The following is a 24800-nucleotide window of genomic DNA, read 5'->3' as shown; positions in this document are numbered from 1 at the left end:
TTTGTGGTAGAAACAATATAGCAACAAACACTGCATCACAGATATTAGCTTTATGCAAATAAACTTATATTAAAAACCCTATTTACTTACCATTAAAGAATTGATTGACAAAATCAATACTTTAATGAAGCAATGAGCACCACAGTAAAAATACCTGTGAGTCAACAATTACAGCCCATCTAGTTCATATATGTTTGTTGCCTTACCTTAAAGATGTTCCAGAAATAATTTATGAGGGAAGATATATGCACATTCACAGTAACTACTGCTTCACAAGTCCAGTTGTATATCTTAAAGAACTTGGAGAATATCAGAAAAAAAGTAGTGATGGCAACTGTTTCTAAGCAGTTGTGAAGCTGAGTGGTGCCCAGACTTCGTCCTGTAAACAGTGTTAGCTCTTTGCTGATCATCTGATTGGCATGGCCACTGCTGATTTCACTGGCAAATTAGCTCTGGGTGTGTTTTAAGAGCAGAGTTTCACGCACCTTGAAATGAATATATTTATGGAAGTCTTTTATGTTGTAGTTTGAATATATTTGATACTATTCAGAGGATTACTGGGGTCTTTGTTTCAGACTGTAAGCACAACAATGGAAACATTTATTCCTTGCCTTGCATAGACATTTACTGCTGTGTATATGGACTGTGGAGACACTAATGAAAAACTTGGCTTACATCACCAGTGACATGTCATTTTCACATATGAATTTTACTTCCTTTTTACAGCAAACTAACAACATCCTTGCAAAGAAGCAAGGAGCTTCAGCTGCAGTGGCAGCTTGTTCCCTTCAGAGGTACCATCTCAATCACTTGCTGCTGTGCCCTGAGGGATATAAAATATCATCCCTTAAAATACCCTGGAAGATAATACCAGCAGAAGCAGATAGCACAGGTCTGCCCCTGCCAGGCCTCCAGGGAAGGTACCACCTTGAGCCCTGTTTTGGAGAGAGAACAGTGCCCAGAAAACAGGAAAGGGAATTTTGGTGTCCCAGAAATTCAAGACAGATGCAGTCCCCTTGCTTCAGGCACACAGCTGTCAAGGGAGTAAACAGGGAGATGAGACAGACCATGGTCTGAAGTACATCCCACAGAGTTGGTGTCCTTAAAGCATGAGCAGCTGGTTAATCTGATTAGAGGAGATGGAAAAACATCTTGAGGATGACATGGCCAGGAGGAGAACATCAGGATGCAATAAAAGCCAGATAAGTGCCTGGGTGCACGCATGGCTCAGTGTCGACACCAGAAGATGTGCAGGAGGCAACCCAGCCTGACCATTCCCTGCACAGCTTTGTGGTACCTCCAAAATCCACTGTCCCCACCTCCCATGGGTCCCCTGCATGCTGGAGATTCCCATCCCACACATGCTGGGCAATGTGATCTCCAGAAGTACGATAAAAGTAGTATGATTTATCCACACCTAGCTATTTTATTTCTTTATTTTGAGCACAGAAGAACCCACGAGGATGGATTCATCACACTATCTATTATAAACTACTTTTGTTAAAAATGTAAATTATCTGATCTTCTACAAACCCTAGCATTCAAGCTCCCATCTGGATAGCTTCAGATAGCTGTTGAGATCTCAGTGTACTTCCGCCTTTCAATAGCTCCTGGGTGTGTGCCAGCATAAAATGTCAGGGCTCTCCAACAGATCTCCTCCATCCTCAGTGTGCCTCTTCCACATGATCAAGCATAACATTTTTGTGAAGCTTGCTCTGAGCAGAGCAGCCAGCTCCAAAAGCATCTTTTGACCTGGGCTATCTCAGCTGCTCACAGTTAATGAGTCTCATGCCATGAAATGCAGCAGTGGGGCTGTCAGAAGGACAGGTCTGAGCCTGTTCTCACTGCTCAGGGCCCAGGGTTGGTCTGTGACACAGATAAAACCCCTTGCTGCTGGGGTGCCCATTGCCAGGCTCAGGCAGTTCTGTGGGTTCCCGTGCTGGGAAGGGCACCAGCAGTACCCAGCAGCCACTGACAGCACCTGCAGGGTCACACCTGCAGAGCACCAAGGCACTGCCACGTCCTTACAGTCACTGCACCCTGCTGCAGGAGAGCTGGTGTTTCCAGTCTGGGGCAGAAATGCAACACATCCTTCTGTTTTAAATCTGGTTTGGGGGTGTGCTGTAATCTACACAGATTAGACTCTGCATGAACTCTAGTCTTGGATTTTCTTGTCTAGATCTCAGATGTGGATTACTTTTCTTAATGGGTAAAATAAAAAAAAAATCTACTATTTCTACTATTTAGGACAATTACATTTATTTAAAATTAATTATATTCATAGCTTATCTTGTTATTTTTTTCCCTTACTTATTGAAAGCAGTTATATATAATGTCAAGCTAGTAAGCAACAAATCCTTTCTTATTAAAGTAACTTAAACCATTAATGGCATTATAGCTTGCTTTAGATTTGTAGTCTTTTTTTTTTTTTTTTTTACTGCCACCTGTCTTCTTTCCAGTTTGTACTGGAGGAAAAAGAAAGCTATTTTCTGTTTTACACTCAGACTAAATTAGCCACCATGATCAGGTAATACTTATAAAGAACATATGATCAGAACAATTCTTCTTACTGTAGTATGGTATTTAAAATCAGACTATACAGAAATGACACAGTAGTGCATCCAGACCCCAGAAATCATCATTGTACTATCCCTGTCTACTTACTACTTAACAGCAAGCCCCCATCACAATTAAAGAAAATGAATTACTTTGTAAATTAAGTTAAAATCCCAGCTGTTATAAAATATAAGTCAATCATCATTTCAACATCAACGTGAGTTTAAGTAAAGGAGGAAACAAATGACCTGCACAGAACTCTGGTGCTCCACTGTGGTCTGCCTGGGCTGGTTCCTCAGGGATGGATTTCATGTTCCTCAGTGATGCCCCTGGAGCAGCTGGGGGGTTATGGCCAGGACTCAAAGGGCTCTGCATGAGAGGCAGCTGAGTGCCTGCTCTTCTTTTTATTTATGTGGATGTTACAATGGCAGCAGACAGCAATGCACAGACACTAAATTAATTAAGCTGTTTTTAAGCCACAGCATTAAGGTGATGTCATAAGAACATGCCTAGGATGGCAAGGTCACTGGAAAGGGAGAGTACATGTCCTGCAGTAAAAGACTGTAGTTTGGAGGGCTTGTGTTGGATGCCTACTATGTATTTGTCAAATTTTTTCTCAAACCTGGCACCACCTGGAGGAATACTTTTTCTATCCACTGAAATATGCAACAGCATCTCTGATTTAACATGGGGAAGAGCTGCTACACCTGCTTCAGCTCTGAGCAATGCACACTATATGCTCAGAAATGCATAAATTAGATATATTTGGAAACACGGAGAGCTGGGAAAATATTTTGATGCAAGATTACATAGTTCTTCTAATTGATGTCAGACTGACTTTGTGTTTGCATACAAGCATACTTAGAGAGGCTCATGTTGGGCGACCAGAAATCTGCTCATCTTACTGCTTCCATTGACATGGCATTGCATTGCCATTTTGCATTGGTACTCTGATGATGTTGTACAACTGAGCTAGAGATTTTTCTTCTATTTCTTAAGTAGTTTTGTAAAATCAAGAACACCAACAGTTCATTTTTGTTTCATTGCAGCTTTACAAAACCCCAAAATCTTTAGCAAGACTTTAACAGAAGAAATAAAACAGATGCTGATACATTGCAAACTTAATGGTGCTGTTGCTTGACTGTGAAATATTTTAACTAGGAAATGTTGAGCATCTGAACAGTAGCCATAATCCTCTCATAGAGAAGCCTTTTCTGCAGCTTGTCCAGGGTAAGTGCAAGCCTGTGTCTTCAGCGTTAATGGGATCAGCTGCAATGAGTAATGCTTTGTGTATGCTAAGGCTGTGATCCTGGCCACGTGGTGCAAAGATGGCAGTGCTGGTTTTTCTAAGCAGTCAGTCCCACACGAGGTGAAGTGAGTCAGAGCATTCGAGATGGATGAGCAGCTCTCAGAAAGGAGCTTTTGTTCCTCATCTCCAGTCTCTAGCAGCCACTGTGAAATTGTCTCTACCATCTACCTATTAGCATCAGCATCACTGGGGCTCTTTGCATGACAAACTCTTGTGCATATAAGCAAAGGTCACTCAAGGAGACTCTTGAATCAGGATTTATTTTGTAGCAAGCTTAAAATGACCACACTGATGACCCATCACTGCCTCCCATAAGGAAAAGCTGGAGGCAGCTAGAGACACAAATGGGGATCAATTTTTCACTGAGAGCTTTACAGTTACAACTATTTATCCTTGTCTGCAGCGTTCATACAAGCAAATGAGAAACAATTCTACTCACTACGTGAGTCTCCTAACCTTTCTTTAGCTGTTAGTTGTAATTGCAGCAAGAATAATATCCTAAGGGCTTTATGCTGATCTGCTGGATTTGAACACCAGCCTCTCAACTTACAGTCTCTATATCCCCCACCACCAGAAAAGTACACACTGTTTTGCTATCCAATAAAAGCTTGGGGAGCAAGCTTAGACCTGCATAGATTTTACCACCAATTGCATACAAATAATTGAATGCAAAATCGACTTGGTAATCGTGCAAAAGGGGAAGGCAGATTAACTCCATTCCCCCCTCAATGTCACAGGGCACATCCTGTCCTGCTTTGTGGATGACACAGCTGTGCTGCAGGCAGGGAGCTGTGCATGGCCTGGCAGTGAGTGCCAAAGAGGGGATGTGCTCTCCTAAGTGTGACTTCTTGTAGCATCTCAGTGCTTCCCAGTGCTCCAAGGTTATGTGCTAGCTGTGCTTCAGTGGTGCAGAAAAGCACTTTCCATCCAAAGTGAACACTCATCAAAGAATAGAGAAAATTGTTATGTGCTGTCAATGGAAACATCTTGGCTGTTTTTATGGATGTGTTAATGGAATGCCCTGCCACAAATCAAAGGGGCTTTGCAGCCTGTGACTTCCAAGTGGTGAACATAATGACAAAACCAAATACTCTGTTACCAGCTGGTTTCTATTATGGGGCTAAATTGTTGGATTAAATCATGATCCTTACAGCTGAAGTCAAAGGACTTTCCCCAGAGCACTGATTGGGATATCAGAAGGTGCCATCTCCCTGATCCCCACAGAGGAGCTGAGGGGAAGCATGGAAGTGGAGGCTGTCAGCACAAAGGGTGCCTGAGGACTCCCACTCTGGTGATGATGTGTGTTGGGAGAGTGTACTGATACTCCATGGAGACACCTCCCCTCACATCCATCCATCTATCTATCTATCTATCTATCTATCTATCTATCTATCTATCTATCTATATCTATCTATCTATCTATCTATCTATCTATCTATCTATCTACCTATCTATCTATCTATCTCTGTAGGTCCACTGCACAGCCAGGCCAAAAGCACTCTGAGTCCAGCCCACCTGTCCAAGGAAGCCCAGCATTGCCCTGCATGGATTTTTAGCATCTCCTATCTGGTGCTTCACAGTTTTCTCAATGTAAAAGGCAAAAGTAACATAGACACTGCTGCTAAAAATAGCCACTTATGCCCTGGATGATTCATTTGTTGGTGGGGAATACCCATAAGTGCCTCTATCTAAACATTCTGTTCGCTGTCTCAGTATCTCCGCTGCCAGCTTGTATATGTCTCTCCAGTCTTGTTCAGTCTGTTTTCCTATGGGTTACATATTCTTTAGCTAAATATGTTCATTTGTTTATCTCCCTCCATGCAGCAAGACCCAAGCGTGGCTTCCTCCTGCTGTAGGAATTTCATAAATAAATCACTGTCTATTATTTCCCTGGGAGCATACAACATTGTAAAAAAAACCCAAAAAACCAAACAAAACCACCCACCAATAAAACCCTGCCCCCCCCCAACCCCCCCAATTAAAAATAATAAGAAAATAAGCCCCAACAAATAAAGCCAAGGAATTTTCCCTTTCTTAGGTTGTATGTTAGAATAATAACAGAAACAGGAGTATGCTGCTAAACTTCAGTAGCAAACCTCTTCGGATTGTTCTGGTCTATGCAAGAAATAAATAATTGCACTGGATGATTTCTAGAACTACAGCTAAGAAAGGCATCATGTGAGAAGGAAAGCTTCATGTGACTTAAATTCCCAGCCCCCAAACGTACCTACTTAGGGTGATGACCAGGTTTTAAATCAGAGTCCTGTAAATTGTCATGGACTGGGAGGAAATTAAATTGGGCTCTTTGGTGACATCCTTGTAGTTCAAGTGATGATTTATAAATGTGTAACTGAGCTTATTGATAGGCATTTTGAACCTGAAATGGGCTGTGTTTGGATTTTTTGCTATCTGTTGGATTTTTTGCTATCTGTTAAAATATCACTATATTCTTGGAGGTATCTTTTATTTTTTGTATGCAAATTCTCCCCACAAGTAACACTAGGAAGAATGATGGAACATGATGCTTCTTTAGTTGCCCAATGGTTTTCCTTATGTCTGCTCCAATGTGAGGGGCAGGTAAATCAGAGGTGTTTAGCTGGGAGGGCAGGACAATGAGTGTATGTTGATGTTACTGATGTGAGCCCCAAGCACAGAGGAGCCAAAACCTGCTTTTCCTCCAGAGCATCCCTGCAGCTGCACATGGCTGAGTCAGGCCTTTCCTGGAGCTGAAACTACCACTCAGTAATCAGTGTGCCCATGAACACCATCTTGGGAATGAATCTGGGATGCTAGGGTTAATGGCTTTTCCTTTTTCCTTTCCTTTTTCCTTTCCTTTTTCCTTTCCTTTCCTTTCCTTTTTCCTTTCCTTTCCTTTCCTTTCCTTTCCTTTCCTTTCCTTTCCTTTCCTTTCCTTTCCTTTCCTTTCCTTCCCATCTTTTGATGAGCAGATTCACTGGTAACTAATAAAACACAGCTGGTTTTAATTTTTGCTGCTAAGGACTGTTTTGTGAGGTATTTAAGTTGCAGTAGGATAACTGGGGAATAATGAATGAGTCCTTTGGGCAGTTATACTTAGTTCATAGAACCATAGAATTGTTTGGGTTGGAAGGAATCTTATTTACCAACAATCAGTTGGTCCCTTCAGTTTAGACAAGCCATGTAACCAGATTTTTACGGTTTTTTGTAACAAACTAGTATTTTCTTGATACATTCACTGATATTATTTGGCAGCCACCTCTTTTATTTTTCCCTGTAGGCACAATCTGTCTTTGTTAGGAAACACTGTTATCCCTGGCAAAGGCAGTGATGTCTTCAGGCAATCTGCACATAATACTGCATGTCCTTACTGGAGCACAACTGGAGATACCAGCATATTCATCTTCCAATTTGTCAAAGTTTCCCCAAACATTTTCCCTTCCAACAGCATGTTAATGACTGCACATGCTTATGCCATACATATTATTTTAACAAGGTAACTTTGGAAAACTCGTGATTTATCCCTGTTTTCCTTCAAGAGCTGGGCGTGCACAGTTCCACACTCACAGAGGAAAACTGTTGGCTCCCAGCAGCCAAAAAGCCAAGCAAGACTCAAGTGCTGCAGTTCCCTCTTAATGAGTAAGCAGCTGAAAATAATACCTCCTGCATTTTCTTTGGCAACAAGGCTTATAGGCAATATTTATCCTTCTTTTTAAATTTTCTGTAAACCAACTAGTGCAAGATCACAGGAAACAACTGGAATGCAGACTCCAGTTTGTAGTGCTGTAGCTGGCTCCATCTCCAGCAGAGCAGCTTTGAAATGCTGGTAAATTAATCCATGAGCTATTCTGCTCTCTTCTGCATAGTAGTGGATTTTGCAGCTAGTGTTTCTCCTTTCATGTAATCTGACCCTATCTTGGTCCCTCTCATAATGCTCCTCACCATCAGCCAAGGCATTAATCTTGAGAATGTGTCCTAAATCAGTTCCTGGAAAGGCAGTGGAAGTAGGCATCAGTCATATTTTTCAGTTCAGCCAGTACATGCCATAAAGATTACAGTTGTACAAGGCACAACAAGACAAAGATACACTTGTCAGCTGATGCATTTTTGGATCAAAAAACTTCCAAGAAAAATAAAATAGATGAGACCTTGAGGTTTTAGGAGCATGAGTTCAGCCCGAGCAGTAGGTCCAAGCTGAGCTCCCTGAAATCAGTGAAAAATATGAGGAATGAGAGAGACCAGCATGAATATTTCTAGATGGGAATGCAAACCAGCTCCAGACATCCTGCAACAGATAATTTCTGCTGGTAGCAATGACACGTAGCACAGTTCAATGGCCTTTAGGGGTCGTGCTTATCCAGTGATGAACATTTGGAGTGTATCTCCTGCAAGAGACTCTCTGGGATTGATTCCCAAGTGGTGAAGTAGCAGGCTGTCCCACTGGAGGGCATTAGGAGGAAAGGGCAGCAACAGCTGGGACAAGAAGCAGAGACCCAAGCAATTCCAATAGAAAATAACAGAATTAGAAAATATCTGTGAGTTGGGCCCTTAAGGTAATTAACAGCTGAAGAATGGCATTTTAAACCAGAGCCTTCATTGCCCAAGCCCACAAAATGAACTCTCTGAACTGATCTCTGAACCTTGTGGGATAGTTTTGATGCTTGCAGTAGATGAAAAATCATTTTACTGTTTGCTGCTCCACATACCTGGCACATTTACAGTGAGATCTATTCAAATCAAGAAGATTATGATTGGATGCCTTTTTGTCTAACTGTTAAGTGAGTAAGTGAACTTCATGGACACCTTTATTTTCCCCCTTTCCAGAAAAAGTAAAAAACCTCTAACAGCCTCAAAAAAGTTGGTCTTTTTCCCCAGGTATCATCACTCATGGAGAGTGGAGCACAGAGGGCAGAGGAGACCTCATCTGCATCTCATGCTGCACCCCAGCCAAGCAGGGCTGCCAGGGGCCCAGCAGCCCTTCCCAGCACAGCCTCAGGCATTGCCAGGGAAAAGGTCAAGGTTGGTGTGGAAGGTCGAGCAGAGGTTCTGCCCTGCTCCCTAATGCTGCTCCAGCCCTCCTGTGCACAGCACCCAGCCCAGGAAGCCAGGATGCCTCTGCTGGGTGGATCAGCCTGGATGGGTGGACAGCCCTGGATCCTCTCAGGAGGCTGCAGGATAAGCACCAGAACTTATCTGCTCATCAGTGTCAAGGCTCAGGCATTTGTGTGTACACACAGGAGTGTCAAGTTCTCCGGAAAGGTCTGAACCAGCCCTTTTATCAGAGTTCTGGCACATGTTCTGGCTCTGAGACTCAGGTACCCAAACCTTTGCTCCTCCCTTGGATTCTGGACAGTCTGTGGGCTTAAAGTGGCTCAGCAGCCTGTGATTTGCTCACAAACCATGAAAGACCCCAGAGGCTCAATTCCAGCCATCCTGTGAGAGCCATCCTGGTTGGAGCAGGCCAGCTGGGCCACCCTTTTTCACCGACTGGAGAGAGGTGTAAGTATCTCTTAAAATTGGCCTCTGTCCTTATTCAGGGAAACCTTCCTTTCATTTCAATATTTCATATCTGTGTAAGGGCACAAAACCCCAAAACAAAGCCCAAATAAGGATTGAGTTCATTAACCACTAATACTGTTCATTACTGGTATTTGTACAGTAGCATTTGCACTCATGAAACTCCAATACAAATGAAAATACATTCCTCCTTCACATGTTTCATCACCTCATTTATATGCAATGTAGCTTGTCAAGAGATGGCAAACAAAAGACCTGGGAGGATGAGGATTTACTCTGGATAAGCTCATAGCTACAAATGATTTTGAATCATACTAGAATTAAGTAACTTAGTGCCACTAATGCCACTGGCACTGCTACTAGCCTTGACACTACTGAGAGACTTAATCTAAAAGGCTCTTTTGATTTCTCAGAGGCTCTTAATGGTTGATTTTCTATTCATTTTCCTTTTTTTTATTTCTCCTTCTTTAAGGCTTGTCAGACAGAAAGGCTGATATGTGAAAGAATCTAAGCTAGGCTAGGCTTAGGTTATGATAGGCAAGGAGATGAGAAACAAAATAGGAGCAGGGCAGAAAATATATCTTGCAGTTTGTCTGAGCCACTAATATTTGCTAATTGCAATAAATATAGTACTGCACAGAAGCTCCTAATAAGCTTATATAAAGCATTTTAATGGGATGCTGTCAGGTTAAACACTGTGTTTAAAAATATAAATATTCTTAATAACTCCAAATTAAAGAAAATGAAGTTTGACTACCCAAATACTTTTCTCCTTTCATGCCAGAGTCTGAACTGCATTTCACACAACTCAGCCACTGAAAATAGGCAGGGCTTTATTCTGCTGCTGTTGGCCTGGAGCACACCTGGATCACACAGGAGAGGACAGTGCAGGGATGTGCCAGGCAGTGCTGGAGATGCAGCTGCAGGGATTGAGGGGCCATGTTATGTCCTAGCTCACCAGGCTGACTGGGCAGCTCTTGTTACCTCTGGCCCAGCCTTGGACTTCCAAGACAGCAACTCTGGGGCTTGCATGAGGGTTGTCCCCATGAGACAGCAGCTCTGGGGCTTGCAGAATGATTTCCACCCCAGGATGGCAGCTATGGGGCTTGCAGGAGGGTTTCTACCTATAAGAACAGCTTTGGGGCTTGCAGGAGAGTTTCCCCACTGAACAACAGCATGTTGGGGTTTTCCTTCCATCATGGCAGCTCTGGGGCTTGCAAGAGGTTTTTGCCTGGCTGTTGATGGGGCCATTGCAGCTCCAGGATCAGCCCAGGGGTCCTCACACAGCACTGGATGCAGCTTCATTTTCTTCTTTTAGCAAATGACTTAAATGTTTCCATGTTTAGATTTTAGGCCTTTCAGGGCACAGTTTAAATCCAGAGCAGTGACTATGTTGAGTTTAACTGAAATTGAAAGAAAGAGCATGTGGAAACTTCTTAACAAAGAAGTTTTGTAAACAATGTCTTGATGCTATGGTGATGGGTCCTTAGAACTGCCGACTCCATTTTTCTTTCTCTTCAATCCCTTATTTTTCTTCCAAACATTCCAATTTTAGTCCTGTCTACATGGCAGTGTTGATTGTACATTTCTGTGCATCTAACAAGTGCCAAGGAAATCAAACTTAGGGAACAGCAGTGCTGGATCTACTTCTCAGCTGACTCTCTCACAGAAAGTGTTGGAGAGAGCCAAATGCCTTTCTCTGTCTTAGTATTCTCCAGGGGCCTCTGGATGTACTCATTTACTCTGGATTTGGGTAAACCACAAAGGATGGTCCAAATCTGAGAAGGGTGAGAGTGCAATGTCTGAACAAGAAAATCCCCTTCCAGACCAAAGGGCTCGACTAGGCTGATGTGGAAGCAACACTTAGGACATGCCTGGGGCCATGTCCTCTGCTGTTTGCATCACCTGCCTGCTGAAGGCTCCCCTTGGTGCTGGCCCTGCAGTCTGCAGCCCACCCTCTCACCAGGATGAGCCTGAAGATGCTGCCTGCAATGCGAAGAGCTGGACTGAGCTGGCAATTTGAGCTTTGCCTGTGGCTTACAGGATGTCTGATCCCAAAAGCCCCTGGGTTCCAGGGCACCATCACCCAGAGCCTGTCTGGGCAGGAGCAGCCAGCCCTGAGCATTTGATGCTTCTGGGTGCTTCTATTCACTCTCACCAAAAAGACACTGCAGCAAATACAGGGGCTGCTGCATTTGCTATCTAGCAAATTCTCCTCTCCCAGGTGAGATCTCCTCTGCTTCTTTTACACTGAAAAAAAAAAAGAGAAAAAATCTGCCAAATAACTCACAGTCTGGATGGCTTCAACAGAAGCAAGGAGAAGCACTTGGAGTGTGATAGAAGGATTACTGTCATCAATACTGTGGTCTGTGGGAGGACAAGCCTGATGTGCTGGGAGCTTTGTAAACATCTCAGACTGCTTAGGGAATCTACAACACAAGCTGAAATGTTTGAAAATGTATTTTTCCTAACCAATACATTTCCCTAATGGGTACAGACAAATTCAGGTCTGGAAGAAATCCAGTGAACATGGTGAACTACCATTAAAGAAGAGCAGATGCAATTGTTTTGTGCCTCTCTCTCCCTAAAGGAATGATGCAATATCTCCTAAATTCCATGGCAGGGAAAATAGAAGGAAAAAGCCTATGCAATGTAATAAGGATGAAAAGTTTGTTCCAATTTTCTCAGCCTCCACGCCTGGGCACAAACCTGTGTCTGCTCTATACTGCAGTCTCATGGCCTGGCTGAGTGAGTGTTTTCTGTTTACCTCTTTTTGCAATCTCTTCTGTAAGCCAAAGATAAAGCCAGTACAGCTCCAGCTGTACTTTTGAACCCGTGCTTAAATGGGGTGGAAATAAATCTTAATGAGATTGTCCAGCCCTATTACCTTAAGTAGTATACCTCAAATGAACCCTGCTGAAGGCTGTAATTCCCCTCTGAGGTTTCAGTGACAGGAGCAAGTGGATCATATTTCACTATTGTAGTTTGTGTCATCATTGGATACTTGGTAGAATTCCATGTTTATCACATAAGAACTGGAGAAACACACCTTTATCAAAGATGCAAAAATAGTAGAAGGTGCTTTCTATTAATAAGTACAAAGAATTTTCTCATGCTCTTCATTGCAAACAGAAAATTGCTTTGCATTTCTACTTCATGAGTATTCAGATGCAAAAACATTACTCCCATGAATTCTTACAATTGGTGTTTTGATGTTCCCTCTTTCCTCTCTGGATAAAATCAAGGTATTTTCCCAAGGCTTGCTGGTGGGCAGAACAAGGAAGGCAGCAGCAGATGGGCAGGACTCGAAGAACTGAAGAAAGGCCAGAGAGGTCTCAGGGGAAATGTCTCCAGGGAGCACCACACTGCAGCACAGATATAATTTATTTAGGCTCTCCTGAGGTCCCCATACACAGCTGAAGAGAGAATTTTTAAGTGCCTGTCTTAGGTAACATGTAGGAAAGAAAAAGGTGATCCTGACTCTTTGGAAACCCACAGCAGCATCCCTCAGGGCACAAGGCACATGCCCTTCACATGAAGGGCACGTGGAGCTCTGATAGGTAGCAAGAAGAAATCAATTTTCCAGCCCTAACCCACTTGGCTGTGCAGCAAATGGGATTTTAACTCACATTGTGCCTGCAGCATTCAGTGAGTAACCCACAAATGAAGGTCCAGAGGAGAAGAATCTCCTCCTTGTCTAAATTTAGCATAAGGCCTTGAAAGTACAGACAAGGCAGCCAAACATCATCTGTAGCTACAGAATTTAGACAAGGAAGATAACTCAGTTCTGGTAAGTGGTTTTGGGAAATAATGGAAGGAGAAACAGGGATCTAATAACCCCTTACTGAACTAAAGTTAACCTCCCTCTCTGGGCAGGAGCCTGGGACTATCTCTGACCATAGTCTGAGCTCAGTAATTAGCACTGCTGCTGATTTTTGCACCTTTTATAGATCAACACAGAAATTCGAGTATATGGGCTCATCAGATGCTATGAACTGTTGAGAGGACAGGTGTGGGACTCATTGCAGGTAACAAGTGATTTTGCACAGAAGAACAAGGCCAAGCCTGCAGAAGCTGTACTGGAGGGTGCCTGCCCAGCTGCCTTCACTCCTTGGCACTCTCCAGGACTGGTGAGCAGGGTGGCCCATGGCAAGGCACTGTGTCAAGTAGTGGAAAATAAATTAGATCTCCTTGTGCTGGCCCTTCACTACAAACAGCTCCACTGGGGATTGCTCTGAGAGCCCAGGCACTCCAGGTGGCACAGAGCAGCTCTTTGGGTGGGCCTGGGGCCGTGCTGGGATGGACAATGTTCCTGCTACAGCCTTCTCTCACTCTCTGTGGAACTCATTAAAACATCCACTTGCCTCCAGTTCTCCACGGTCCCTCAAGGCAGCTTGACGAACAAGGCAGATTGTCAATTGAGCAATCATCTCAGAACAAGGAAATCTTTAAAGATTTGGCACCATTATTTAGGACAACCCAGCTGCTGAACTTCAGTAGGAAAAGGAAGCAAATGCACGTGGCCAACTCTGAGGCATAACTCTGTGAGAGAAAATAAAATCAGTTCAGTACAAACAAGTATTTTCTAATCCTGTATCATCCCCTCGGACAAAACTGAGATGTTCAGCTCCTGGCTGGCTGTGTCTCATAGCCAGAGTGAGTTTTCTCCTGCTTTTTTGGGTGCTCTTCTTTCTCCCTTTCTCTGCGGGGACCCCTGACCTTGAGAATGAGAGATGTGGCACAGGAGCACTTGTGCTCCCTCAGGAGCTGGCTTTGTCCTGCTGAAATCCCAAAGGCAGAATGAAGCAGGGAGATGCTCTTGCTCAGGGTCTGATGATCCCTCTGCATCCCCAAAGCAAGAAATGGTGCTGCATCCTTGCTGGCGTTGGTTATGTTTTGAATGGCCTGAGCACAGACACTCCCACAGTAGGGAATGAGACTCACCATGCCTCAACAAAAATGTGCCATCTGGTCAATTTTCAGTGGTTTTCTCCTTCCAGTGTAGTGGGAGAATAGTGAAAATGTCTTCCTACTCTTCCCACTTTATTGGACATCCGAGTAGGCAGGGAATAGTAAAGGACAGCAAAAAGACTCTCCAGCTCCTCTGTGTGCCAGGAGAAACCAAATAATTGTAGGAGAGGAGTTTGCTGAGAAAACAAACACTCCTCCTGTGAACAACTGTGAGCAGATTGAATGCTTTCCCTGGAGTTTTCCAATTTTTTTATTAAATGATTCAAAATGAAAACACACAGAAATGTGGTTGGTATTTAGAAAGACAGCTTTTGTTAGAGAAACATTATTCTCCATCCTCCACATGTGAGCACTGTATGCTTCAGTCTACCATATCTGTTCCAGACATTGCAGATTCTCTCACACTTTCCCACATGATGCTTCTCCTTAAGCCTTGGATATTTGAATACCTGACCAAAACATCTTTGCAAATAAATCCCCAATCTCCAGTGGCATAACAAGCCCCATGTGCTGCTGACTGTGTGAAAACAGACAGTGCATAGACATTTTGACAGCCACCAAAAAATCATGACCCAAGAAACCTGGCTTTAGGAAAAAAAAAAATTAAAACAAGTCTTAAGAGGCTCATGATAAACATCAAAGAGTTGGCAGCACTAAGAATAATCAAACAGTTTAGATGAGGTTTCCCAGATAAATTGTTTCCATTTCATCAATGCGCTGTCTGGTTTGGAACACTTATGCCTGAATATACCATTTGGAATTTATGGTAGATGCAGGAAATAACAGTTTCCTTCTCAAAATCCTTCCACATGTGGTCCATATGCCTCCAGCACAAAGAGACTGCAATATCATGCCTAAGTCATATGGGTGTCAGAAGGTCAGCTGACTATCACAGCAACAAGATGAACCAGGAAACCTCTGATTTGAGATAAAGAGCTGCAGAAAATTACAGATTTAGTGTCCCAAAGACAGGTTTCCTGTATCAGAAGTGTTTGTGTGTAAGGCTATTGACATTGCAGAGCATCTCCAAGCAATTGCTGAAATATCAAGTTATAATTACAACAGGTATACTCATTGCTAGAGATCTAGTCATGAGGTGTCCAAGTATCTTGTATTCATGACATATGTGTTTCCAATATGCTGTTTATCATAACATCCCAGCTTCACCTCTAGAAGATATTGAACATGGTAAAGTATAGCATTCTGGGAAGATCAAGGACAATTTCAGGTTAAGTTAGCTTGAAAAGTTCTGCTAGGAACTGCATTGCATCTGTGTTGCAGCCACAGAGCAGCCCTTGAAGGGAGAAGTTGGTCCATGGAGCAGCTGTGGGAACCCAGGGTTTCCTGAATCATCACTAATGGCAGGTTCCTCATCTCCTCATGCTGGACCAGAGACCACAGGTCTGATTTATGGACATGCCCATGCTCACAGCTGCCAATGGAGCTTGAATACCTGAAATACAGTGGTGTGCTGGGTGCTCTGAAAGAGGAGCTCCTTGGCATCTCCAATTACACACCCACAGCACTGGGAACTGGTTTTGGCTTAATCTTGATGTGCCTCAGTCTCTCACTTACAAACTCTGAATAATTCTGCAGCCATGGCTCTTTGTGGGACATTGCTGAGTCATATCTAGCAATGTTTCAGTAGGGGAAGTATGAAACATTCACTAAGTTTTGATTAGTGCAAATATAAATACATTTCTCTGAGCAATTGTGCTGGGACAAAGTATGAGTAATGCCTGGTGCTTCCCATGCACCAGGAGTGCTTGCTGGTGGGGCCTCACCCAGCAAATCTCACCAACCAACAGCACAGGGCTCAGGCTGCTGCTCTGAGGAGTACAACTGAACTGACCCAGCCACAATTTGTACTGGTGGGTCAGGGGGATGAAGATATTGCTGACATTTCTGAGAGCTGTGATCCTAATTCATTGGACTGAATGGAAAGGTTTGATTTCAAAGAATCTGGGTCATGGTCCCAAAGCATGAGTGGGAGATGTGCAAATTATAAGTTTAACCTGAAGTCAGGTCCTTCATAATCACATGATCAAGTGCAACCTGAGATGCTCAGCTTGCTGTCACTGCTTTAGATTTTTTTTTTTTTGAGTCTCTGCAAAAAATTACTCAGGTGTTCAGAGGTGTTACACACAGCTCTTTTTGTGTGTGTGTGGTTTTCTTCCTTTCCTTTCCTTTCCTTTCCTTTCCTTTCCTTTCCTTTCCTTTCCTTTCCTTTCCTTTCCTTTCCTTTCCTTTCCTTTCCTTTCCTTTCCTTTCCTTTCCTTTCCTTTCCTTTCCTTTCCTTTCCTTTCCTTTCCTTTCCTTTCCTTTCCTTTCCTTTCCTTTCCTTTCCTTTCCTTTCCTTTCCTTTCCTTTCCTCAGCAGACCTCTTCAGGCAAGTTGTCTGCCAAGAGTTTCCACCTTGTGGTCCAGCAGTAAGGATTTTACCATTTTCACAGTAACTATGTTAGTCACTGGGAAGTGTCCTGGGTGCACAGTGTGATTGTAAAGCCAGAGCACATCCTGCAGCTCCACAAAGAACACATCACAAAGTATATGTGTGTAAGTGTGCATTTATCTGCAAGATAAATCCCCTTCCAGATGGTGAGAATCACAGGAAATGCCAAGTTTGCAGGTAGTATCAATGGATTTTGAGGGGATTTTGGACCTTTCAATCATCTCTCCAAACTTAATTTCATGCCTTCATAATACTTCATGGGGATGAGCCTGTGTTCTCCCAAGGAGCACTGAAGTGGTGGAAACTTGAGCCATACAAACAGTGCTGAGAGCAGTGATGTGGGGCTGGGGGGTTCCCACCTGGGCAGTGTGGAAAAACTGCCTGAGATAAATCAGCCATTGGCACCTCTCTGAAATGCTCTGGGTTTTGTGATGGAGACAGCATTGTACTTCCCAAAGTCTTCTCAGAATTTGTGGTGATTCCTCCAGGATCACAACCATCTATCTCTCTGAGCCTAGCTTGGAGTCCTCTGAGCAAGGGCTTGCTTTTCTTCCCCGAGCAATTTGTGTGAGTGACAGACCATGTGCAGAAGCAAAGAGCAGCTCTGCCAGTCCCTGTGTGCCCTGCTGACTCAAGGGTGACTTCAGCTGCTCCATGAAACCCAGGACTCCTGCAGGGAACTGAGCCTGGGCACTATGAATGTGTCCATGCCAGCACCTGGCATCTGACAGGAGCCCATTCCTCTGCCCCAGAGTTTCTTTCCCACAAGGAAGAAAGCATTTGAGGGATCTTGACAGTCTTTTATGTGAGTTTTAGAGGAGGACTGAGATGTGAGGTAATCCCTAATGTTACAAATTTAATTGTGGAAGCCACAAGTGTGTGGAGAGGGAGCTGATCACAGTCTGTAAGGAAAGAAATAACAGGGACAGAGAAGGAGCTGAATATGATGATGAGAGACTGGGCACTGGCCAGGTTTTCTGGGAGGGCACACTGAGCATTCAGTTTGCAGTCTGAATGGCAAAGGAAGGGAAGGGGGCCCCACCCTCTAAATTACTGCCTGTATAACAGGTCTGCAGCAAGAGAAGGCTCCAGACATTGTTAAATGCAATTATGGCTTCTAAATGCTGATGGCTTAACACAGAATGTGTTGGCAATACTGCAGATGTTATGAGGGATGGAGGAGAGGAAGAGAAAAAACAGTCTGGTTCTCTTTTGCATGCCTTAAGTTCCTGCAAACATTATGGAATAAGACTGTTCAGAAATGTGCAGCATAGCAAGTGCTCTTGCTCACAGACCCTGGGACAAACTACAGCTTCCAAGTATTTCTGCAGATAAGGAAAATCCTCCCATTGGGATGGGGGAGGAGGGGAGGAGCACTTAGGAAAGATATAGCATCTTCTGTATTTCCTAACTAGATCCTTAACCACCAGCAGAAAATGTTCATGCAAACTTCTACTGCCTCTACTGACTGCCTGAAAGAGCTCTCCTCCTTCTGCACCCCTCCTCAAAGAAAGAAAACCAACCAACCAACAAACAAACCAATATTTTCTTGTGAAAATGGGTGTTAATGTGTCTGCTAGGTCAAATACTCCACTTGGAGCCTCTGCAGCACACAGCACACATACTCACATTCTGCTTCAGAAAAGCAGTGAACTGGCACAGGCTCTGCTTGCCAGCTGAATAGTTAGACTAGTCCAGTAGTCTGGTTCTAGTCCAGTTAGTCTAGAAGGAAACCTCACCTGCTACTTTAAAGGCAGAGGTTGGAGATGAAGACTAACCCAGTGCCTGTGCTCAGGACACTCCTGGAACATAGTCAGCTCCCACAGAACCACCACCAGGCCTAAGGGGCAGGACATCCATGCTGGAGGAGAAAAACAGAGCTAACAACAGAGACTGCCATTTTTTTAATTCCAGAAGTTGCAAACTTTTAAGCTGGTTGTCAGAAATATGTCACTTACGAGTGGCACAGGGGTGTTGTACTACCCAGCTATGTACAGGTACACTAAATTTGCTTAAGCTAGGCTGAACCCCTATTGAGAACTCCCTAAGACTGGAATGCAACAGAGATCACCTTCCTTCATCTTTGCTTTTGGTGACAAAGAACTAGCTTTGCCATGTGTGGCATTTTGCCCAAGTGCAAATGTGGAGTTGCTCCTTGCTCTCTGTCTCTCTCCCAGCTCTCTCCCTTTCTCAGCACTGAAATGCTTTGTGATCTGGGAGGCCTCAGATCTCTCCCAGATGGAAAAGCCCTTTTGCCCTCAACAAACACCTAAGGAGGTGCATGGGAAGAGAGCACAGCTGAGCCATACAGCCCCAAGGCTTTGAAAGCCCTGTCTGAAGGTGGGAACCCCTCCCCAGCAGGCTCTTTAACCCAGGCTCAGCCCTCACCAGGTGAAGGCTGCACCCAGGTGATTTTAACCCTTCAAGGACAGTAAGCTGGATATCTTGACTCATGGGGCTGTATTAAAGTACTGTATGAACAGAGATGGCTTTCCAGGCACACCTCTGGCAGGCTCCAACCTGGTGTCTCCATGGGGCTTGCTCATCACCAAAAATCTACTCCTGGGGTTTTTCTTGCAAAACATGGATTTATGGGGCACCAGAGTCATTAAATTTTTCCTTGTGTGGTTGTCTGACCTTCGTGTTCCAAACCCTCTCTAAAGCTTTAAACTATGATTGCTTCATCATCATCATCATCATCATCATCATCATCATCAGTGTTTGCCCCCTGAATGCACAGCCCCTGCTGCTCGAGGCAATGCTTGCACAGACTGAGGACACATGGAATTTCTGGAGGAGCAGCAGAGCTGGTCAGAAGGAGAATTCCCATTTGCCAAGATAATTCTGGTATTTCTGTTCCATTTTCATCAAACTGGGGCAATACTCCCAGATATTTGATTTGATTTTATTTTACCTGAGCATCCCAAGGCTTTCTGTCTTGCTCCCGCTCAATTTCAATTTTCAAAGATATGGTCTTTAGAAATGTGCTAATATATTGTCATTGTCAACAAAATGTTGCATTTTGAATTAGTAACATTTGTATTTTGTGATGAAAGAACACTCTATTGGAAAATGGGTGACTGCTTCTAACAGCTAGCATTCATCTCCTAAGCTGACTTCCCAAATGCAGAAGGAAATGAGTTTGCCAAGGGGTCCATACACTAAGATTAGAGTTTCTGTGAAGTGTTTATCCATCCCAAACCCTGATAAATGATACAGATATTTGCCAGGTCCTCATCACCCCAGCACCCTGGGCTCACCTTCCCCTGGCAGGGGGATGCTCCTGGGGAGCTCTGAGCATGCAAGCCAGTGCTGGTGGGGTTAGTGCAGTCAGGAGCTATGGTTCATCCTGCAGACCCCTCTCTTGAGATGCTCCAGTCATTCCATTTCATTCCTAAACTACAGCACTGGCTTGATATGCTGGAGAAACCTTCCCTCTTCTCTGCTTATCCCTGAGCACTAGCTGCAGTCTGCACAGCCACTCTGCAAGGGGATTTCAGCCTTTGCCTCTCACTGAGGGTCTCACCCTGCAAACTGTGATGCAAAAGTGGTGCTCCACCACTTTATCTGCAAAAAGATAGACATTATTTACCAAATCTAATGAAATGTGAATTTCAAGCATAGTCCTATGCCAATACGAGTATGTGAAAGTAGGAAAATTTTATTTGACAAGAGTAGTGCTCATGCGTGTGCTGGGTCATGATTGTTTGTTACAGAAATGCATATGGGCCATATTTTTTATTCCCAGTAGCTGTTAGAGACAGTCCAGCGTGGGAGCTGGAGGCCTTGCTCACTAACAGCCTCTCTGGCTGAGATAAATGGACTCTCCATGACAGTGCAGAATGTGTTGAATTTCAGGAAATCTAAATTCCCATATTTTTCTGGGATATCCTAGTTCTGAAAACACTAATTTTATCAACTGGCTCCAGTCTGTCTTAAAGACATGTTTGAAACATGTAATTTTAGCTCTGAAAGGAAGTATTTAGCTAAAGAGTCAGGAACATATTTCAGATGAAAAGTCTTGCTTCCTCCTCTACTGAAACAAGGCCAGTAAAAGGTTGTGAGGAATTTTAAGGAAATTTGGTTAGATTCGCATGCCACCTGCTGCAGAACAAGCTACATCAATCCTGTTTCTTCCCTTCTCAGCCCTGTTGCAGTAAATAACAGAGAAAGTATGCATATATGAGACTCCTGGTGTTCTTCTTCAGCATTATAATCTTCATCTGTTATGGCTCAATACCCTGTGTTATTTCAACAGTGGTGTTATGCACAAGAAGTTACCCATGCTATTCAAAGTCAGTCTGTGGCTGAAAGGGGAAAGAAAGAAAAGAGGCACTTGAAGAACCCTTGCATGACTTCAGAGATTTTTCTGAAGTCAAAAGGTTTGTGTTAAGAAGCAGAACCATCATGACTCATATATTCCTAATCAAAATGCTGGGTGCGTGAAAAGCTGTTCAGTCATTCAGAGACTGAACCACGACTCCTTACAAGAGGAAAATAATACACACAAGGGGAAGCACTTAAATAATTGATGTGCTTTTCTTTTATCTGCTTGTAGGAGTGACAAGAAATCTATGTAGCTGGCACTAATGGATAGCATCTGTATGTCAATAATTGCTAATGAGGAAGAAATAGGAGTGCATTTGTCTTGAAGTGACTGATCTTTCTTTCTTTATCTCCCTGTGTTACAATGGGAAATTATTAGTGTAAATTTTAGAATTCTGTTCACTTTCAAATCTCAAAAGGTTTTCAATTGTCATGTTTTTTTGATAGGAATTCAATCCAGAATTGAACTGTACACTTGCTTACATGTAATCTGAATTCTGGCATTTAAGATCCTATTTTAATATCTTCTGTACTACATCCAAACAACAAAATAAAACTTTGTTTGCATCACATGTTCAATTTTCCATTCCACAACAGTGAAAGGGTGCAGCCATGCTGGAATTGAACAGGAACCAGTAATTTAAAAACACCCAATGCTTTCATCATGAAAAATTGCATAACCATTTCCAGCACTGAAGTAGGATACTCTTACTGAATAAAGTCTCTTTAAAAATTATTGGCGTATCAAGCTGTTCATATCCAGCTATTTAAGTCAAAGATTATATTCAGCCATTCCCCCCAAGTTGCTTTTCTGAGGGAACAATTACACAGCTGTTCCTGCTACATTCTTGTGTAGGCTGCAAGCAGTCTAAAAACTCTGGCATTAATTTCCTGTAACTACAAAGTGCAACTCTCCAGGTTGTTCGTGAGGCATACCCTTTGCAAAGAGGTTACTGAAGCACTCCATACACTTGACACTAATATTGAGCTTTGGCTACACTTATTTATAGCCCTGTGCATGTGTATACACGGGCACATGCATGGGGCTGTAGGGTTTGTGTTCAAAGCAGGGCCCTGGACTGCAGCCACATTGCAGTGCTAATGATATCTGTCACTGCACCAACTTTTTGTAGCTGTATTATCTGGCTGCATTCAAAACCAAGAATTGTGGATGTACAGTTCCAGCCTTGCTGTGCTCATTGGATTCAGCAAAGGGGCATTTCTGCACTAGTGAACACTAAGCAGCGTATTAGAAGGTTTGATAATGACTTTTTGCAACTCCTTTTATGGAGTGTTAAGTTTTAAATGGTTAAAGTTTTAAACTTTGACCTAGCTTGTCAAAGAGCAATAGCCACGAAGATAATTATTTCAAAATTTCCTTGACATGAAAAGCAAGCTGTCAGCAGCTGGTTCACTAAGATTGCTTAATAACTCTGATGGAGTACTACCATTCCTCTGTCCACTGCTGGTTTGATGCACATTTTTATATTAATATAATGCATCCACATGTCTGTAAGTACAGGATATTTTGCCAGGTCCATGAAGCAGGTGTCCCTTGGGACAGGTTCCCCTGGCATGGGGCAAGGTGAGCTCTGCTTCCTGGGAGCAGGCCTGGAAGCAGCATGGGAGAATTATTGGGAGAACAGAGAGAAATAAACCTTTGCTCTGTTTCTGGCACATTCCTAATCCATGACTATACATCACTTTATTTTTCATTCCTGTCCTTAGGAAATTGCTTCCTTGCCTCAATGCATCCATGAATGTTTTTCTGGAAGAAAACTCGAAGGTCCTTTCAGCAGTATAGGTAATTGAGATATCAGTAATTTCTGCACACAAGATGCCACGCACTCTCAATATCAGTTTCATCATTAATATCAGATGCCAGCTGATACTGATACTGTCACCCTGAAATATCCCACCCCCAACTCAGAGTGCTTAATAAGCAAACTGGGGCCAGGCCCTTAAAATCAAAGCCTGTAGAAGTGAAACTTTGCTAGTTAACAGTTCGCCCATTTGAGCAGATAGGCAGGAAATACTCATTTTCATCTCTCCTGTCTTTAGCTGATAGCAACAACCCATGGAATTGTGCATGGTGCAGACCACTCTGCACCATATACATAATTAATATTTTTCCACTCTAGTTATGACTGATCCGTTTTGGACTTGGGATTTCCTCTGTAAAATGGAAGCAGAGAGAGGAGGAAAGAAGAAAAACACTGCAGCAGCCTTCTCCTTCCCCAGCCACACTTTTTAGCCCAGAACCTCATCTTTGATGCACAGCCTCCACAGACCAATGGAACAGGAGTGCCACACAGTACATGTTGCATATACATATTCATGTTAAAAGACAAATGCTTGCCATGGTAAGATAGAAAATAAAAGGCATTTCCAGTAGTCCATCTCTTTATTAGTAAAATACCTTGGCAGAGAATAAGGCTATCATTTTGACAAGTTTCCTTTTCTACAGGCAGCCTAGATAATATTTACAGTTCCTATAGAAGTTTTTAAAAAAACAGCTGAGAAACATGCTTCTTGCTGATGTGCTCTTCTGCTCAGTGAAGTTTGACAGATACAGCCCTAAGCCCTAGTACAGGATTCCTTCCCAGATGCAGACAAAGTGTGCAATGCCCTTATTTTAACAACAATGCACATTTCTGTTTCCTTTCAGCAAATAAACCCTTTGCATTACATTTATCTGCCCTGGCTGTGTCCGTTACCATCCGGGAAGGTTTATCAAGGAACAAACAGGACCCACACACAGCGCCTGCTCCTGCAGCACCCATCCCCACAAACTCTCCTCGGTGAGCTCAAGACATCGATACCATCATCCCTGCGGATAGCGACCCTCCAGTCCTTCATCAGCCTGAATTCCAGAACCCTTCCTCCTGCCCAGCCGCTGTTCCTGCGGAGAAAATCCAGGCAGTGCCACCCTCCCACCCTCCGCACGGACTCTGAGCACCGCACCAGGACCTGCGCTGGTTTCGGGGACTTTCTGCTCGCCCCGCTGCGGCTCCGCGTGTGCCTTTGCAATCTGAGAATGTGAGCCAGTCGCAGGACTCGGGGTAAATATAAATCTGGCGCTTACCCACAGGCAGTCCCTCGCAGTCTGACATGGTGTGGGCAGTCCTCCTCACCGGGGGCTTAGGAAAGAAACCACTGCGGGACCGCAAGCGCGGGTCCTTCTCTTTGCAAAGGCAAGGGGGGAGAAAATACCAAACAGTTTACAGCCACCCTTCCCCTGCACTGCACATCTACCCACCCAGAGAGCTGTAGCAACAGTCCCGTCCCTGCCTTCTCATTATGGGATGCAAAGATAAGAATGTGCTTTTGTGCCAAAAGAGTGTGCTATTGGTGGATAAATTTGTTGTCATCCCTCCCCTTCGCAGAGTTTCCTCTTTAATGTCACAGAGGCACATTACCCTGTCGGAAAGGCCATCGAATATTTATGAAACGGCTTTTAAGGGCTAAGCCGCAAATCCTGGCGGGAGACCAGAGCTAATTGCTGTGCGCCGGGGCTGGGAGCCACCCGCAGGGCGCTCCTGCTTCCCGGGGGGCTCGGGGAGCTCTGGGCTGGGGGAGAGGCTCTGGCAGCTTCCTCTGCACCTTCTCCTCCTGCAGGGGCCGGGTACAAGCGCTGCTGGAAAAGGGGGCAGAAGCCAGGGTGTATCTCTTTAAGGAGGAAGGAGAAAAAAA

At 43.8% G+C, this 24800-nt stretch overlaps 1 protein-coding gene across 1 annotated transcript in view; it reads right to left on the bottom strand.

The window, feature by feature from the left end:
- The window catches only part of EML1 (EMAP like 1), a 121852-nt gene extending 97527 nt beyond the window's left edge, over positions 1-24325 (bottom strand). Inside the window, exon 1 of the mRNA XM_066551507.1 lies at positions 24193-24325. Within this exon, the coding sequence (XP_066407604.1) occupies positions 24193-24220 (28 nt within the window). The 5' untranslated portion in view covers positions 24221-24325. The remainder of the gene's footprint in view (positions 1-24192) is intronic.
- Between the last annotated feature and the right edge of the window lie 475 nt (positions 24326-24800).

This window comes from Molothrus aeneus, chromosome 6, assembly GCF_037042795.1.
Source record: "Molothrus aeneus isolate 106 chromosome 6, BPBGC_Maene_1.0, whole genome shotgun sequence".
NCBI classification, from domain to species: domain Eukaryota; kingdom Metazoa; phylum Chordata; class Aves; order Passeriformes; family Icteridae; genus Molothrus; species Molothrus aeneus.
Note: the sequence above shows the minus strand (reverse complement) of the source record. Positions and strands in the feature narration are given on the sequence as shown.